This window comes from Grus americana, chromosome 6 (genome assembly GCF_028858705.1).
Source record: "Grus americana isolate bGruAme1 chromosome 6, bGruAme1.mat, whole genome shotgun sequence".
Lineage (NCBI taxonomy): Eukaryota > Metazoa > Chordata > Aves > Gruiformes > Gruidae > Grus > Grus americana.
Window position 1 is genome coordinate 11,676,521 of NC_072857.1, and position 19,170 is coordinate 11,695,690.

The following is a 19,170-nucleotide window of genomic DNA, read 5'->3' on the forward strand; positions in this document are numbered from 1 at the left end:
ACCTGTTCTTAACACTAATTTCTGATCACACTTAAACTTTTCTTCCTTTCTAGACAGTTGTTCTGTGTTATCCCTATATGCCCTTTACAGCTGGAACCACACTGTTCCAAGGTTTTCTAAGTTTCTTGAACAAACCTGGCACTTTACAGCTAATAAGCATTAACCACACAAAAATGATGAATTCTAAAAGGAAAAAAAATCTTTGCCAACAAGAAAACATATTGTTCCTCCAGAGGGATATATTTAATATTGTACAGCCAAATCAAACAAACATACTGTAATCACCAGAACGAAACTTCAGAAACAACTCAAAACAACAGCACAGGATAAATAAATATGAACTGAAGTTCCTTGAAGAACAGGAGGAGAATGATCAGGTTTAGATGAGGAACAGTTTCTTGCTTAATGACAACATGGAAGGTAGAATTTGAGATGAAATAAAAAAACTCCAGACCTCTTCTTTAAAACAAGTTCAGAATCCTGCTTGCTCCTTTCTTTCTAAGTCTAGCACTTTAGATGACTAGGGCCTGCCCCAAGAACGGCTACAGACAACTCCAAAATACTGATGGACACTTCCTATTCTCTTTATGTCCTCATTTGGGGGGGACCACATATTCTTCTCACTTTTAATTAACCCTTTTGTCCTTTCTATCAACATGCAAATTTGCAAAAATGGCATGACGCTGAACCAGGAGTATCTATTTCATGTCTTGAGTAGGCTTGTTTGCAAAGTGGTGCTTGGACCTTTCAGGCCCTAGGTCTTGTCAAGTGCCGGTGTGCCCTCATTAGACGTGACGAGGGACGTAAGTCTGAGGGCAGCCCGAGGAATCCCCCCACCAGTGTCACAGCCTGATATTGTCATTCTAAGCTGTGCAACAACTGCATGAACAAAGTGAAAAGGAATTTTTCATGAGGAGAAAGGGAAGGAATTAGTGAATAATTTGCAGGTCACTGAACGTTAATTTTGATAAGCAGTAATGAGGAAATGGCCTTTAATGACTTACAGTTCAGCTTGCTCTCTCATTAGCATATATTTAGAGGAAAAAGGAACTCAGCCACTTGATCTCTTAATATGTATTTTTGTCTAACCATTACAGACAGAATCTTGCTGGAAAAAAAAACTATTTTTGACTAACATGAATCAACATTAACTGTTTCCCATTCAGTCAAAGATCAATCCAGATCTAGACGTTTCTAATGTAACATAAATGGGACCAAATCTTTGACATATGATTCTTTGAAAAATCACAGCACATTTATAAAAGTCGAACAACAGCTGGTCTCTCTTTAGAGCTGAAAAACAGAATATCCTTTAATTCTTCTGTGCAAATCAATAATTTATTTGAATCTTTCTATTTTAAAATGTACTAAACTCAGGTTGGTGATGCCTTTGAAAGAAAGATAGGGATTTTACTGCACTTCCTTCCTTCCTATTTTGTTTTGATTACATCAAACTGATTCACTTAAACATCCCCATAACTTAAACATGCTCTTTCTTTGCAGCAGATATCAAAACATTTTTTATTGTTTGGTAATATAATTTATTGATATGGAGCATGATTTATTTCCTATCATTTAATGCCATAGTGTAGTCCACAGCTGAGTTTCACTCATCTTTACAAGGGCAGCATTCTGCACCTTATTTGTGTACACTTTAAAATTACAGCCATCCCGTCTAAGCAGGATCACGTATTTTTCAGAAACATCTTGTGATTGAGAGATACCACATTTACTGTCAATTGAGGATACTCGTTATATCAACTAGGACAACCTTCAGCTGCATGCTCTGTGCCTGTAAGGGGAATGTGTTCATCAGCACATTAGTACAGAATCTGACTTTCACACTGCTTGCAGGAATAGAAAGGAGACATTAAGTGGGCTGCCACAGAAATTACATTTAAGTACCCTTGCATGTATCTGTTGACCCTTGGTATTCATAACTACAACGTTCTCAGGAGACCTTCAGCCTGAAGGAGTCCCATACACTTGTTTTATCATAGAGGGACTTGACTTATATTTTCAAATGTTAAAGATTTACTTATTTTCCACCAAAAGATGCATTAGATTGAAATGATCTTAGAGTAAGACTGAAAGCACACTGAATGGGGATTCTTATTTCCTAAATAAAAAACCCTGATCTATGAAAATCAATAATAATGCTCTTTATGAAATGGATCACAACAGAATGGAAAACTTACAAAATAATGCACTTTATGAAAGAAGTGAAGTGTGCTTTTTCTGCCCTGGATGTAACTGCCAGTTATGCATGGAGGAAAACGCTGAAAAGAAATCTTTGAAGAATCTCTTTCCCTAGGACTGCACTTTCAGGGACTTTTGGTTGAATCTCTTCTCAGCATCTGATCACCCAACTGAATCTGGATTCCTATCTGCAGTTATTTATAGCTGCAAATAAAAAGCTGGGAGAGGTGCTAAGAAAATATCTGCTGCTTCTGCACTGGTCTGGAAATAAATCTGTGAGTGCTGACCGGTTACCCTTCACAGACCACCAGAGGAATGGCTTTCCTTTAGGGACAGAATTGCATCCAAGCATTTTGAGAGCAGAGGTCCCACTAAAGTTCAGTAACACTTTCAGAAATCCCAGCTGAGATAATTAAGATGCATGGCAAATTTCATGCGTGCCTTTTATGAAGTTATTTCCCGGGAATATTACCCAATGAACAATATGATTTCTATTCCAATGGCCACTACAGATGTTCTGCATTTCCAGATATTCCGCATTTCCAGATATTCATTCATTTTTGTTCATGAAATGAAACCACAGGCTGCTCCACAGTCAGCAAACTCTCCACAGGCAGGAACTCTCCATAGGCAGCTTGTTTGGGGTTTTGGGGGGGGTTTGGGGTGTGTGTGTTTTGTTTTGATTTTGGGGTGGTTTTTGTGGTTTTGGTTTTTTCTTTCACAGTGCACTAGGCACATTAGAAAGAATTGGGATTAATTTTTTTATATATATCATAGAATTAAAAATCTGACACTACCCATATTACTTTAAAAAGTCTTCAGGTGAGAAAGAAAGAACTCCTTGCAAAGCTTGCGCCACCTTTTTTCTTTTGTTTTGGCTTCGCTATAATTTCATGGTGATGAAGCCAGGGTTGTGTGAAACAGTCAAAATCTCTGGGAAATTTCTTCCTGAAATTCAACTACCAGATAAAAAAAGGAGATCTTTGGTGAAATTCATCCACTGTCATCATCTCTCAGGTAGATGTGGGCGGAATTGTACAGGCATGCAATACAAGAAGAAATGGATAAAGCTCCGCTACACAGTCAGAACTTTACACAAAGTTCCTGAGGAATTACTATGAAGTTTGCAAGTGCTTGCAGCAAGTGTGATGTTTTAAAAGCAGCTGCTCATGTTTTACTTCGTTTTTCAAAAGAACATATACTCCTTTTCTAAGAAAGCTCTTTGAAACAAGACAGCCTGTCTTTAGTACTGCCTCCACCCACAGCTACAGTAAATACTTGCTGGCAACAACAGAAAACAAATGTCCCTACTCTCAGCAGCACTTGCACCCTTGACAGATCACTTCTCAGAAGTAAACCTCTTGATCGCCTCCTTGTTAGATTTAGAAATGGGTGCCGGAAAAGACAGATAACACATAATTCAAGACAGGATTAAAACTGGCTGAAAACCAAGGCTGGTAAGAATTACATTTTCCCTTGTTATGAAATCTGGTTCCAATCCAGGGAAGACCAAAGTCCATTTTTTTCAAAGTTCTCAGAGTTAAAAAGGGCCAAAGGCCCCAGAACTGTCCTGGGAGATTTGTATTGTAGGCAGTGCCAGTATTAATACCTGTGCTGAGGAGCTGGAGATCCTGTGCTACATGCATTATAAATCCAAGAAAAGAGCTGTCGGTTGACTCCACTTGCTGATCACAGGCGGGTAAATTCCTGTAAAGCTGCAAGTCGTAGTGACCAGTGTACACACACAAAAAAGGCAATGTGAGCCCTATCATCCAAGTCTCCAAAACAGAGATTAAGTTATACCAAGGCAGAGCACAGGCCCTGACTCTCTGAGCAAGGGACAGTTTTAACTATCTGGATCCCATCTGGGGTTCCGTTTTCCGTGAGTGCCCGTGCACCTTTGCACAACAAATCAAATAAGGTGTGTGTAGCACTTCAGTCCTGGGACGGCCTCGTTTGGAAATCTAAAGATGTAATTTAAACCTTGTCTGTTTGAGCCTCTTATATATCACGCCAAGAGCCTCAAGTTTTTTCTCCAGAAGTCTGAAAAATCTTGAATGGAGACCAGCAAGTACAGCCCTGCAATTCAAAAGCTGGAACATTTAATGATGCTGGCAGTACTGCATTCCTGATAAGAAATACAGAAGCAAAGGGAAATTCCTTACTTATACTTAGGAAGGGGAGGGGCCGGGGGAAGTGCCACAGTAATATTACTGAGCATGAATGATTAGAAGGGCAAGTTCACATCAAAGAAGGCACTGCCAGTAGAGATAAAACAATCTTATTTTATCAGCTTCAAGTGTCACTTCAATGACCTCAGTTTCAGGGAGCCGTTCACAGTAAAAAAAGATAGATTGTATATATGTGTATATATACATTTGTATATTTTCCCAAGGAAGAGTTCAATTTACAGGGGTCCCAGACAAGATTTAGAGCAAGAATTGAGAGGCAGTCTCACAAAGCCTAAGGAAATTTGAAGACACAACCATTAGAGAGATAGAGAGAGGTCAGCTCATGGCTGAACAATTCATTTCCTTGATAAGAAAGCATTTAAGTAAGTAATATAAGTAGCATTTTGCTACTACATGACAGTATCTTGAAAAGAATTAACAACCTATAGCTAGTGAGCACTCAAGAAGGCTAATTAAAGTGCCAAAATATTTTATGTCAGGATTTCCTTTGCTAGCTATCATGTTCTCCCTTTTCCACAGGTGAGGGCAGTAAGAACTCAGTGTGACAACTGCACTAATGCTAGGCAGCGTCCAAGCAATAGAAATATATCCTCTGGGGTCATAATTCGCTCCTCTTTTCTTTATCATATCTTCACGGGAGAAATTCACTTAACAGTCAGCAGTCATTTTCTATTACATAAATTTAATTTTACTTGTGGTACTGTAATTCATCAGTCACTGTAAGAGAGCAGCACTCCATACAACACGCTACTGAATTCTGGCACATCACTTGCCTGGACACTTCCATAAATGAGACCAAATCAATCCTTTCCTTTGCCCTTTAGAAACTCATAGTTGCTAAATCGAATCTAATTTACTGAAAGTAAAATACCTAGGTTGGAGGAAGAAATCTCTTCAAGTCAATTTTTTTAATCCGCACATATTATCACTAGGCAATAGTTTAGGGAAATACTACCTATTTAGAAAAAACATGCAGCATGTTGGTGCAAAACTTTATAGAGTTCAAGCCCAAAATGATTAGTAGCCTCGAGGAAGAAAGTGGGGGATCAAGGCACTTCTCATGTCTGTGTTACTTGGAAAGGAAACTTCCAAGGAACTGAGAATTCTTCCTAATGAAGAATCTGAAGCTTTCAGACCCTTACTTCTGCTTCAGTAACAATACCACAGGGAGAAAGCTATTTTGCCTCGATTAGAAGACTTTCAAGAAAAGAGAATCCGCCCCTAGGTGACTTGTTCCAACAAGTCTTAATTCTAAAATCCTCCCTCTTATACCAATTACCTTCAATTAGAAAAATGATTATTTCCAGATTTTATATAATACCACTGATGTGGAAGAGGTCAAGATCTCAGTCTCATGACTGCTGAAAGATGAGCCGAGTCCAGTATCTAGTGGAAAAGATAAAAGTATATCGTGTATATTTATTTTTAGAGAGTAAAAATTTTTTGGTTCACATTTCAGAGCTTTTTTCCCCATCCAAAAACAACAGAAGGAAATGAGAACTGCTCTCCTCAGCATTCTGCAAAAGCCAACACACAAAAAAGCCATTAGAAGATGGACCAGTATCGCCAGAAACAGCTGTTTCACAAGCCAATAGATCAATGAGCTTAACAAATGAGAATGCCCTGCGTGCTAGCATTTTCTTTATGCAATTCCCCACTGCTTTGAATCCAAATATAAAGACTGAAATCCTGTCTGCCATGAATTGAATAGGGCAAGGATTTCTCCCTAAGGAGAGGTTTTTGGATAGCATGCTGAAGAGGGCTTACTGTATAGAACAAAAGCCGTCTAGTTTGCCTTTTGGAAAAGGATGAAGAAATTTTGCATAGTCGGTTACCTAGGACCTGACTTGGATGCTCAATGGGAATTACACTTACTGTAGCAGTATTCATTATCTATTGATTCTTTAGCACTGAGTACAGTTCATGAACCCACTTTTTCCCTCTATATAATACTTTCCCAAATGACAATCTGAGTAATTCTTTTTCAGTGTATGAAATATTTTAGATTATAGATTGCATATAGAAAAAGTCATAGACTGCAAATGGAAAAAAAAAATTTTGTATATTCTTTCTTTTCTTTTACAAAGGTGCAGACCTACAGACCTTACTTGAAGCCTGTGTTTCTACTATACAGCATTTTATGAAAATGAAATGTTTGAGCCCAGGGATAATTGCTTTCTACATTTTTGAGAGAAAAATCCAAGAAAACTAAAGATATTAAGGACTAAGATCCAGATTTAAGGAACCACGTAAACAGGTATTTAATTTAAAAGATGGTAATAGCAGTAATAGCAAGATTTAGGCAAAGGACAAAGTGTGTCAGCTAAATCTTCGAATTCTTTTGCCTTCAGAGAGCAATATCAACTCTTAAATGTTACTTGAGAATTGTTTCTGGCACTGAGTTAATACATAGATGGTCCCAGCGCAGGGTTCATCTGCTGCCATCCTGGCACACTGCTGGCACTGCACAGCTCTTTGCCTGCGTTTGTAAATGAGGCTGCTGTGAACAGCCAGAGGTTTTAAAGGTAGGAGCTCTTTCTCCTGGCTCCTCTGGATGGAGATCTCACTGGGGCACACAGAGGTCACCCATGGAGGCTAAAGCTGTCAAAAAGCTCAGCCTGAATTTGAGCTCCTGGGAACAACTCTGCTAACTATGCTGAAGTTAAATAGGTAGGGAAACCACTATTTGCTGAACGTGTTACATATCGGTGCTGTTATCAGTACCACGAGTTAATTATAGCATGTATGTTACAGTGTTTACCAAGCGCTACCAGCTGTGCCAAGAAACCTTAGCTAGGGAGCATGATATGGTACAGTCTTCCAATGCTGATAACTCAGTACCAGTCTATGTGAGAAGATAAATCTTCCCAGTCCACCACAATTCACTCAGACCATCCTAGAAGATAAGCACAACTACACACTGAAGGAAAAAGTCCCATTGCAGAGTTGGAGAATAAAATAACTTGGATTGACAGTGAATTGTTCCCCTGTGGCGAAACATCGCCACTGTGAGTCTTGTGTCTTGTTAGGTCCTTGCACAGCTTTGGGATCTGCTAACACAGAGTCCCCCCACAGCAGACACTAACACGTGCTAAGGGCTTTGTGCAAACAGCATCAGAACTGATGTCTGAACTGAGACTGAATGCAGGTGTGCCTCCATGCCACTTCAATGGGAAGTAAGACAACTCAGCTCCATCTGTCATTAATTTGGGTAACCATTGCATAGAAAAACTGAGAGAGAACTATAAAGCGATGCGGGGAGTTAATTTTCCTTGGAGCGAAGACACAGTAATGCAGCACTCAGGGGGCTAAATTCTCCACAGTATTCTGGCATTAGCGTCAGTGACAATAAGAAAACTGTTCAGCAGGAACTGCCTCTCTATCTAAGGATGATACACTAGTTGCTCAGATTCAACAAAACACATGTATATTTAAGCTTTAGCTGTACACTGGAATTTGTTTCTATTCATTAAATGTATATAAGGACATACAAACACACGGAGAGCCTTAAGTAAGCAAGTGAACCTACCCACCTTAAAAAAATAAAAACCCATGACACAACCCTAGAACTGATTTAGCCTTTTCCCAGCGGTAACAATTTTGGCGCTCAATTTATCTCACACACATTCGCCATTCAGTTCAAACAAGGTTTTTGGATAGAAACTCCTATAACCATTTCCACTCTTGCATCCTTAAACCAACTGTTGCTATGATGGGCTGTCTTTCAGGGTACAGCCTGACCGTTTCCTGTGCTGTCAGCACTATAGATCTTGTATGCAGCTACAGCATGCAACATGGAGCATCTTAGCTAGACCTTGCATTTCTACCACAATTCATGCAACTGAGTCAATGGGCTTGGGGCAAACAAGCAAAGCTTATGCGAATGCTTAAAATTAAGCATGAGCTCAAGTTCTCTACTAAGTCAGGGCCTTGCTCAGGAATGATAAATGTGAAAACCACGGAAAAGCAGCACAAGTCCATGTGGATTGAAGACATGAGAAAACACTTCTTTGACATCAGGCAAAGTATTTGCATACATTACAGTGGCCTTTGGATTGTGCGGATAAATGTTTTTCTAATGCATGCTACTGGTCAAAAAAAGCAAAAGCATGGGAACATGCCTTTAAGATAAATACAACAGGTGGTCTTACAAAGGTAATTTATTTGTAATTAACTCCTGAGTCCAGCTTTCAAAATAACGTCTGCACTGAACTTTACTTGTGAACATTACAACCATAAACTTGAATTCTGATTTTGTGAAGACACCCTTCTACCCTGTGTAACTGGCAGCATAATTAAAGCCCTGACAAACAGATAAATCCATAATCGTTCTGCAGAATTCATCCTTTTGCAAATTACACATAATTTCAAAACAACACATTAAGAGAATATGGTCATTCCCTCAGTGGATATGACAAACCCCCACAGTGTAGCTAAGGTAAATTATTACTAACAGCCCATTTACTCCTACCGCCAACTGCTAATTCAGCTGAAGACCACAGTTGGAGGTATCAGGGTGACAAATTCAAGTCAGCCATCCTAGTGGAGCTGGGAATCAGCTGGACTCAGAACCTCTGATAAGTAAAACGACAAGTACATACGTGCCGACAGCGTGCAGCATTCCAATAGAATCTAGCGCGTCTCGGGGCCATCCATATGCTCCACCATATGTCCGCGAGGAGAGGGGTCCAGAATCACAGTCTCTGGAAAGGGTAGGTCTCCCAGGCTCTCAAAATACCAGCCAGGATCCCAATTTTGCTGAATTAATTGGTGTGTAAGCACCTGTATTCCCTCCAACAAACTACTGATTTTAGCTCAGAGGGCAAATATGGAACATAACCAACTGTTTGCTGATTCAGAAGCTGGCTCCCACAGGGCAAGTTCTACTAGGGAAGAAACGGTTGCTCTGGGCTGCGTTTCTTCAGAGCCAATTCAACCTCTGTATATTAACCACAAAGAAGTTGCAGCAATAGAGATGTTACCATGTAAAACAGTACTGACGAGCACCTAGAAACAGACTGGATTTTAATAGCCTAGCATAGGGGAATACAAGTTTCAACTCACTCAGTAGAAGACAGGTTGCTTTATTTTGCTTTCTATTCTGCTCTTCAGTTACATTTTTCCGGGAGCGATTAGCTGCAGTGTATTTTCACATTTCAGTCCTACCTTATCGCTGTCCACTGTGTTCTGTGATGTCCTGGATGCAATGGAAATGGTGTCAGGTTGACTGCTGCCATCTCCTTGGCTGTCTGCATCATCTACTCCATCTCTGCAAAAAACATAATAGGGAAACAACGACGCTTACTTAACACACCACCTTGGAATGTGCACAAATTTATAGGTGGATTTGAGAAGTGCTGAGTCAGCGTGCCAGAGCTGGCTTTGTGCTAAAATTACCTCACTGATGCAACCCGTGCTGCTAGTAGCTTGCAATTTAAAATGATGTCACCCTCAGCCATAGGGTTGGGATTAGCACATAATCACAACGTTTGCTGCTGGAAACAGGATGGCCATTGCCTGCATATTTACAGCACATAAGACTCTGGTGTTCAGAAATATCTCTGTAATGAGGGTGTCAGGCAGAAATTTTCCTTCAATTAGCTTTCTGCCTTAATCAAAACCATTCAGCCCAGGCTACATGTGACACTGAAGGAAGGGGTATTTCTCTTGTCTCACAGGAACCACTTCTTCAGGAATTTAATACTAAGCCATAAAAATGATATCCACACAAACATAAATAAAGACAGTGTAGAGCTCTACAAGTCTACCTCTTTGAGTCTGCTAACAGAGGGTATTTTCTTCCCTTTTGCTGTATAGATATAGTTATCCTAAATTTTTAATGGTCTTTCAAAATAAACATTTAAATAATACAAAATACATATTTAAGGACAAAGAAAAAAAATTAAGATCCCCATTCTTTACTAGAAAACTCTTGAATTGGTGCACGTCCCCAGGAAGAAACAACTGGATCTCTGCCTTGCTACAGATCTCCTGGGTGACCTTGGTTACTCATGCTTTGGATGCCTCTATAATACAGCCTGAATAAGACAGTGATAAAACTTCATGAGGAAATGAAGATGCTCAAGTTACAGGTGGCTTTTGGGAATGCCAGCATGACAGCAAAAGAACAATTCATTTTCTATAGTTTCTATTTAATCCAGGATTCAAAGAAGTTGACAAAAAAGTTTTAATATTACTTCATAGGCTGAAATGAGTTTGTATTTGATGACGAAACACAGATTCTCCACCATAGAAATATATTACCATGACCAACTGTGATTTTCATTGTCAAACAATTGAAAAATGCCAAACGGAAAAAAAAAATCTGTTAATACTCAAACATGTAGAAGTAAATTCTACTTGGGAAAGAAACATAACCTTGGACTATGAAGAATTTTTACTGTTCATTTCTCTCCAATACTTTGGAGACTAAAATGAAAGACCTTTTTATGCATATCACAAAAAAGCTTTCTAGCTACATCTGCCAAGACAACATATAATAAAACAAAGATGATGAAAACTGCTTTTGACTGTAGTAAGAAAAAGTAAGTGAATCCAGTTAAAAGCCCACAGACACTACACTGCTGTTGGTCAAGAAAACACTAGTGATTTCAGGTTGTATGGAATGACTGAGGTTACCTTCTACTGTTGTTTCGCTGCTTTGCTGGTGTCTTGGGGAGCTGAATTGGCTCTTTCAGAGCTCCTTTCAGATGGATAATCCTTTCTTGAATGACTTCCCGGATATTTTTGATCCATTCCTGTTTTGTTTCAATACTGGATGCCTAAAGTTACACAAGGCAGAAAGACAGACACGTTATCATATTCCCAGTGTGTCACCTCCTATGTAGAAGAATCGCGGTTGGCTGATGAAAATGCATGATTAACTGTTTCTCCTCTCTGCTGTATTGTTTTAGCTGCTGGAGTACCTGGTAACCCCAGGAGAACTGAGGTATTTTTACCAGACCTACTTGGCAAGCAACAGTAAAGCGGCTAAGCTCTGGATAAATATATTTAATGCTAGCATTACAGCATGCGCTGTGGAGGGGAAATAGGTCATCAGTGCACAGCTGGGATTTCCTCAGACAAAATAACTATAACATGAATTCTTCATTAGAAACTCACTTGACAGAAAAGGCTGTCATCTCTGGAGGTTTGAGGAATAGGTTGATTGTCGATAAGTCCAGTGGCAAAGGACTAAGAGAATTACACCTCCCAGCCAAACACCCTGAGACATGCCCTGTGTCAGTCTGCAGCTGCTCAACCCAGGCTGCAAGAGGAGATGCAATTTCAGCAGGGCTGCACAAGTGCACTGTCTTGATTTTACTGAGGCCTTACAGCTGAATTGCTCCTGATGCAGGGATGACCCTGCTGACAGACATGGAAGCCATGCTAATACAAGGAGGGAAGACACTGACCTTTCATTTAGTGCTCCCAAGGCCTCAACTAGTAGCTCTAAAGGCAAAGAAAACAAGCAGAAAAGACTTACTTTCAGCACTGTTTTATTGTCTGAGGATGGTGTTCGTCCAGACCACAAAGCAAATTTACAGGGATCTCCTTCAACATGTTCAGTCACTCCCAGTTCTGAGGTCTAGTGTGGAGGAGAGATAGATGATGAGAGATTTCATATATATGAAGCCTCATGAGTCTAGAAAACTTCACATTTGTAGGGAGAAGTGAGGAGGCAAGGATAGATAGGGGAGTGAGATCTTGTCTCTGCTTTGCTCCACACAGATAAACGAAACAGAAAACCACCAGGGTATGGCAAGGAAGTGAATGGCTTGAGTGATCCTCCTTGTGCTTCCCACCCACTCTTCACATCTCACTATCTTAAACCTCTCCAGACTCACTGCAAGCTTGGCTTCCAGGTGAGCCCTGCAGGGCCCAAAGCCAGCCCTTCCAGGTGGCATGAGTATCCCCAGCCCAGCATGGCGACATGTGAGCCATCCCCCAAACTCCAGCTCTACCTACAAGAAACACAACACCCAGAATATTTTCTTTGCAGCCACACCTACCAGTAACTTGTTCTTGTAAACATATTTTGTGTGTCCTGAAGAGTCTTTGATCTCTTTGCTAAACACCAAAGAGATTTCAAAGAGAAACAAATGCCTCTCACGGCCTTTTCGAATGAGAGACTTGGGATCCCACACTTGGAAGGAATCCTGAAGAATCAGCTCTCCTTGGACATCCAGGTTCTCATCAAACCCTAAAACCAGAAAATACATTGGCTTGTATTTGTTCTTTGGACCAGTACTGCCCAGAAACACCAGAGCAGTAAGGACTTGAAAAGAAAGGTCTTTCTCCTTTTTTATGCATGTTCTGAAAGGAAATTAATGGGCATACATTGCCCCAGGGATATTTTTTCTTTTTCCTACTGCAACGATATATTTATTTCACCAGAGGCAAATATGTCAGATGTGCTAAATGAGACTGCTGCTAAAGTGTAGTAGTAATTACTTAAAGATAAATATTATAAAGGTTTCAGTGGTGGTTACTGTACACAGAACTGCAATGCAAGGAATCTTATGCAGGTCAAGCAAATTCAGAGAAACATAACGTGCGGTGGCTGGGAGTGCCCCACCATACCCTGATGCCTTCAAGCATGCTAACCCAAGCTTCGAGGGCCCGTGAGCCCACAGCAGTGGCATGGGGGAGCTCTATCTATGAGAGCAAATTGGTACTGTGTCTGAAACAAGCTTTCCAGGAGGAGTTTCTCATCTTCCAAAGCTGCAGGTGAAAAACCTTCACATGGCTGAGAATCACAGGACTCCCTCTACATAACTGGGAGGCTTGAGGGAAAAGGGAGTCCCTGGTGCAAGGTGCCCTCCAAGCTGCCGTCTCAGCAGCTCCTGTCTCAGGAGCTTGTGGGTCACACCTTTCCAGAGCTGGGGACTGCTCCTCCACCAGCCCAGTCTGCTGTTACTCATGCCAGACAGCCCTGGGAGAGCAGCAAGCAGCCCTGGTCCCTGCTCCAAATATTCAGGAATAATGTTTTATTCAGAAGACAACTGTCCAAGTGCTTGTCTAGCCTAACACAGTCATCTCTGCTGCTTTATTATTGCATGGTGCTGGCCATCTCATGGGGACAGATTATCCAGACATTATTTTGGGAAACCTTGCTTTTCATCAGACACCACAGTTAAAACCATCTTTAAAGTGTTTCTACTTATGCTGGGTCAGTTTGCCCCCCCTGCAATTTTAATCACTTGGTTTTAATGTGCTGCTTAGCTACTGGCACCATTCCCTTTTCTTGCCTGTTTTAGTACTCTTCTTGTTTCCTAGTTCTGACTCAAGCCAGGCTGGAAATTATTTTCCCAGGCCAAGAAAATGTTTGAAAGACAATAAAGCATCTCTGTCCAGAATAAAATTTTTAAATTTTACAAATACTCCACACATCAAAAAGCCAATAAAAGACTTAACTTTGGGGCAATCAAAATATTATTTTCTGTAATTTTGAAATACTTTTTAATAATACTTTTTTCTTTTTTTTTAATCTTTGGGATAATTATACTAACATTTTGAAACACAAGCTCTTTTGACACAGAAAACCAGAACTTTTTTTTTTAATGTTGAGAGAGTATTTAGAAATGTTTTCATACAATAATTGTTACAGCTGCCAGCAGCTAAACTGATACTGTTTCAGGAGGGCATTTTTTTGTTTCATTAAGTAAGAGTGTTTTAACGAAATATATACATACATTGTATATGTATACACATATATGTATGTACATAAGCACATATAAATACATATATACACACACATAAGATATAACTAAATAAAACCCCCAAACTTCCCAGCCAGCTTTATTCTTCCAAAACTTTTGGAGAAATATCAAAAGGGAGCTAGGAAGTATTATGATCAATCAACAGTATTGCTACAGTCAACCTGTACTAACTTTCTACACAAGTTACAAGAAGGCTTCATTTATCAACGGGTCCCTCCCCTGCCCCGACCTCCTGCCCATCTGCTACCTTCCAGCATGCTGACGTGCATTGCGTCGTTGGCCTTCTTTGGGACACTGAGCATCACTTCCAGACCATCCTTGAGTTCTCCTTTGCCCTCCTCACAGCAGGTTAGCAGTTCCTAAGAAGCAACGCAGAACATGTATAAACAAACTCTGACCAACATGCTGGCTTTATATCCCATTGTGTTACTTGCTACATGCAACCGCTTCACTAACAGTGACGGGAGAAAGCTGAACTGCGTCAAAACGTGCTGTGGATGCTTCACAGAGAGTGGGGATCAAAGGGGAATGACTATAAAGCAAGACCAAACAAGGTGCTCCCGAGTGAGAGCATGCACTCAGAAGATTTCTGGAGACTTATGCCCATGTAGGCAGACATCAGTCAGCCCAGCTGCGCCAGCCGGGTTGCAGGGACCCCTGCCTGCTCCAGCAGTGCTGGTGAGTACCGCGGTGCAGGCAGCAGGCTGTGCCCAGGGCAGGGAGGTCCCTTCAGGAAAGATTCGCCTGAGGAGGAGGCCAAAGGGGTAATGCCTGAAGGGGTGTTTTAGCCTTTCCTTTAGCAGACCATTTATGCACTGCAGGCTCACTGTCCCACAGCACTCACAAGACTATGGTAAACCTGTGTGTTGTTTTAGTAAACTGGCACAAAGCACAGATTTGTTGCCCCATTGAATGGGCTCAGTAAGTACCTTCCTAGTACAGCATACCACTCCTTTGGTATATACACAGGAAACTTCAAAGAGATGCAAGCATTATATCTGGTCCTAGCTTTTCAAAGTCAGAATCTCTCTCTTCCCTTATGCCCCAGATATTTTTTTCTTCTCTGCTTTACTACTTTGAAGTGAACAGTGGCTGATTAAGTTAGATCTAAAATTCACCTATTCACAAGATACTGCAAAAACCTGTAACCAATTTACAACAAACCAATAAAGGTTGTTGTTTTGGTTTGTTTTTTTTTTTTTTTTTTTTTAATGGGCAATGCTAATGTTTGACTTGGAAGTCCTTTGCTTTGCATATGAAGCTTTTCCTTGTTTTTCAAACACAAAAGTGTCAGCTCCCAAACAGAATCTAACGCCAGTGAAAGAATCTCAGTCAAAAGTCAATGAAATTTCCCAAAGTTCATTACTGCTGTCATTAAAGCTCTGAATTAAATTATTACATGTCACAAACTTAGCAAGAAGGAAAGTAAACAGTTCTGTCATCTCTTCAATTTCCCTTTCCCAGTTCTCGCTTTTTATGGTTAAGCTACTTAACTCAGTTGAAACGGGTGACCGGGTTTTTACTGGGGTTTTTTTTTTTCCCCTTTCTGTGAGTCTTTTCCTTTAAAACACCCAACCTGATTTCACACTTTGTTGCAATGCTCAGGCCTGGGAAGTAGGAGTGGCAGCTCAGCAGTAGCTGCTTACAGGTCATGAACAGGTGATGAAGCAGCTCCCTTAAGAATGAGTTAACTCATCACATCTGGGAACTGCTCAGCATGAACTGATTAGGGCAGCTCACTAAGGTACCTTCAGTAGGAGTTGGTATTTTGTGATCCTCTGGACAGGCTTGATTAAATAAGAAGAGATAGAGTTGGCCAGACCGTGTCTTTGCTGAATTTCCTAGAAGAGATAAAACCAGCAGTCAGTCAGGAAAAACTATTAACCCCCTGCCAGACAGAACCACCCATAACTAGTTTTAGCTCTGGATCTCTGCATTTCTTTGTTTAGTTTTTTAACTCTAAGCTCACATGCAAATAACTGTGGTTTCAGAGAGGTTGGCAATAAAGTGCAGAGTCCCCCTAAGGCCACTTAAACTGCAGGGGCCCTATGCAAGTCATGCTAAGGCTATGTTGAGTAAAATACACAGGCTTCAACTCAAATATGATTTATCTGTCATGTCAACTGGTTTCTCCTAGCTACAAAGGCTGAAAGCAGAGTCTTAGCATTCAATTAAAATGGAGTGACATTAAATTAAATTGCACGCATAGGGTGTAATTTAGCTGTCTAAACATAAGCATCTAGTACCATCTGAGAGCCCTGGCGTAGCTGAAATACCCACATGGGAGCAACAGGCCTGACACAGCCCTGACAGACCTGTGCTGCTCTGAGGTGGCATCTGGGAGACATCGCAGATGGGCACCTGGTGAGGTCTGCAAAGCGCCCAGCTGCCTCCCTCCAGCTGGTTCCAGTAGGAGTTAGGAGCTCCCGGAAATCCTAATGCACATATTTAACCATCTAAAAGACTTCAAACTCATGCCCTACAGGGGCAGGATCTCTGCTGAAATAGAACAGGTTGGAATTCCTCCTGTCTCTGCCAGGCCCTGGGTGTGCCTCCCCTTGCTCCTGGCCATCAGGAAATCCTTGGTTTCTAAGGCAGAAGATGGGGAGGGAGAATGGGACTTATCTCCAGCTCCTGCAGGGTAAATTTGAAGCTGTAAAGGGAAGAAGTTACAGAAGATGAAGGGGGAAGAGCTGCCAAGGACAGAGATTTTCTTTCTGTATACAGTTTGATTTTCTGCTGAGTACTAGGGAGGTTATGAGCTTTTTGAGCTCCAGTGTTTATCCTTATGCTGGGATGAAAAAATAGCCACTTTTCACACAATGTGCCAACAGATTTTTTTTTTTTTTTACTAGGCAAGTTTGTTTTAGAAAATAATTCCTCGGGTGCCATGAACAAGACCCAAAAGGGAAGGGAGTCGTTGTGGGGGTTAATGGAGTTTGCATGAAGCTGAGTCACGGCTGGCTTCAAACAGGGACAGTGTCTGCAGAGCACATGGCTGAGACTCAATTAGTAACTGCAGGAGCCAGCAAGACCTCGGCCATGTCTGTGAACTTCCTGGAGCTGGCTAAATACACTTGTTTTTGTAGGATCCAAGTAATCAGTTTAGCGCTATTCCTTCCTCCCAGCTCTCTGAATAGCAGAGCATGCTCCCAGCAAGGTGCCTCCCCTTCAAGCATCCCTTGCTCTGCCAGGATGCTCCCCGGTCAGACTGTGCAGAGACAGAGTGGGTTGGTGGAGTGACAGCTGTCCCTGCTGCACAGGAACCTGCAGCAGGGAAGCAATAGCACTGCTGCATGGCAATCAGACAAATACACTGCTGGAAAGGGACCTTCTCCCCGCAGCTCCTCTCTCTGGTGCCTGAAGTGTTGGAGTAAGATGGCAGCCTGCTGGAGCATATCTTGGGTTGGCTTTGTAACAACTGGAGAGGTCTGAACTTGCTGTGGGTGGAGGTGGAAATTGGAGAGGTCTGTGCAGGGTACAGCATGGTAGTGCTTTCTGAAGCAGAGAGATATCTGAGTTAGCTTTTGAAGCAGCTGGCAGGTTTCAGAAGCAAGCTAGCCACTGGGCTCTGAGCTCTCTACTTTGCTCTGCTTCTTGTTTAAAGCAAGCTTGGTTCATGTTATAGTGAACCATGGCTCACTATTAGACACAAATATAGTTATTTCTTGGGTGGAAAAGTGTCCCAAGGGCCTGGAAGAAATGAAGGTATCTGACAGGCACCATGTGCTGGCAGTTGTGTTGCACACCAGGTGAGCAGCAGAACAGGATCAATGTGTAGGCCTACATGCAATGACAGAATCCCAGAAAAACACCAAAAATATCCTCTGCATAGGGCAGCACAGGACACTTGGAGGTCCTTGGATGGACAACATGGAGACAGGAATACTTCAATACAATTTCATACCATAAGAATTGCTGAATTTACCATGAAGCAGTGATAAAGTGCCCAGATTTTCTATCAACTGTCTGAAGAGATTCACAAATTAAGGTAAGTCATCTAATTGTGTACAGTTGTTTAGTAGGAGGACAAACTGCATCCTGAACTGAGTGTACAGACCAATGGCTTGCTGAGTAGATTCAGCGCTAAAGACCTCATGAAACATTTAGGTTTTGTGATGCGTGACACAAATCTTTTGTGTGCAATTTCAGAAAAAAATATTATTAAGGAGAAACTGAGACCCAGCTTGTGCCCCTGCCCATTTCTTAAAGGACACTCTAGCTCAGCAGAGACACCGTCCAAGAACCATCATCCATGCAGAAACATGATACTCTACAATGCTACCAAAGTCAATAAGCTTTACTGTGTTCCACTCTGTAAATGCTGGTCATGCAAATTAAAGATGCCCTGTGGCTTCTTGAATATAACTACTGATGTTTTCCAAGATTTAAAGGAAAAAAATATTCAAAATAGCAGAAGCATATAGATGACTGAACCAAAGTCTGCCTTTGTCCTGAGGACCAAAGCTCAGATAACAAACACTAAAATCAATTCTATCACCTCAATAATATGCTGATTACCACCAGCTGAAGCCCTTGCAATGACACCTGAAGCTGCAAATTTTCCATGGACTTGAAGGGTTCAGACAGATTACTGGGACTACTTGTTTTACTCTCAAAGATGGCTTTCTATGACAGTTTATGCAATTTAAGGGCTTGTACAATTGTGATCTTCGAGCAGGCTTCTTACTAAGGAGTGTTATTCTAGATAACTCACTCTCATCATCAGGGTGTTTTGGGAAATTCCAGGTTCTTCCTGGAAGAAAAGAACCAGCCATTTCCTCCATATTCCTTGGGCCAGACTGTCCCCTGTCCTGCCACTTAACCACTGCTACTCCAAAATCAAGAAGGATCTACAGATACTTTGCACTACCTTAGTCAGACTGAATGACTCCTGGAGAATTTTTTGGGGGGTTAGCCAGCTTTCTCTTTTTGCACAGGCATCACTGGGTAGCCCAGCACAATTCCCACCAATGGAAGGAAGACATCTACCCTTGCAAAACAGCAGATGCTGACACATGAATATTCTCTATTAAGCACCATCAGGCAGGTTTCTA

General features: G+C 41.3%; 1 protein-coding gene across 6 annotated transcripts in view; it reads right to left on the reverse strand.

Annotated features, from left to right (window-relative positions):
* KALRN (kalirin RhoGEF kinase) overlaps nt 1–19,170 on the reverse strand; it is a 518,343-nt gene that overhangs the window by 130,114 nt on the left and 369,059 nt on the right. For all 6 annotated transcript variants that reach the window (XM_054830972.1, XM_054830978.1, XM_054830973.1 and 3 more), the window contains exons 28-33: nt 15,862–15,954; nt 14,361–14,472; nt 12,404–12,594; nt 11,878–11,979; nt 11,031–11,173; nt 9,558–9,660 (exon numbers count right to left, since the gene is read on the reverse strand). In XM_054830972.1, the coding sequence (XP_054686947.1) occupies nt 9,558–9,660; nt 11,031–11,173; nt 11,878–11,979; nt 12,404–12,594; nt 14,361–14,472; nt 15,862–15,954 (744 nt within the window). The remainder of the gene's footprint in view (nt 1–9,557; nt 9,661–11,030; nt 11,174–11,877; nt 11,980–12,403; nt 12,595–14,360; nt 14,473–15,861; nt 15,955–19,170) is intronic.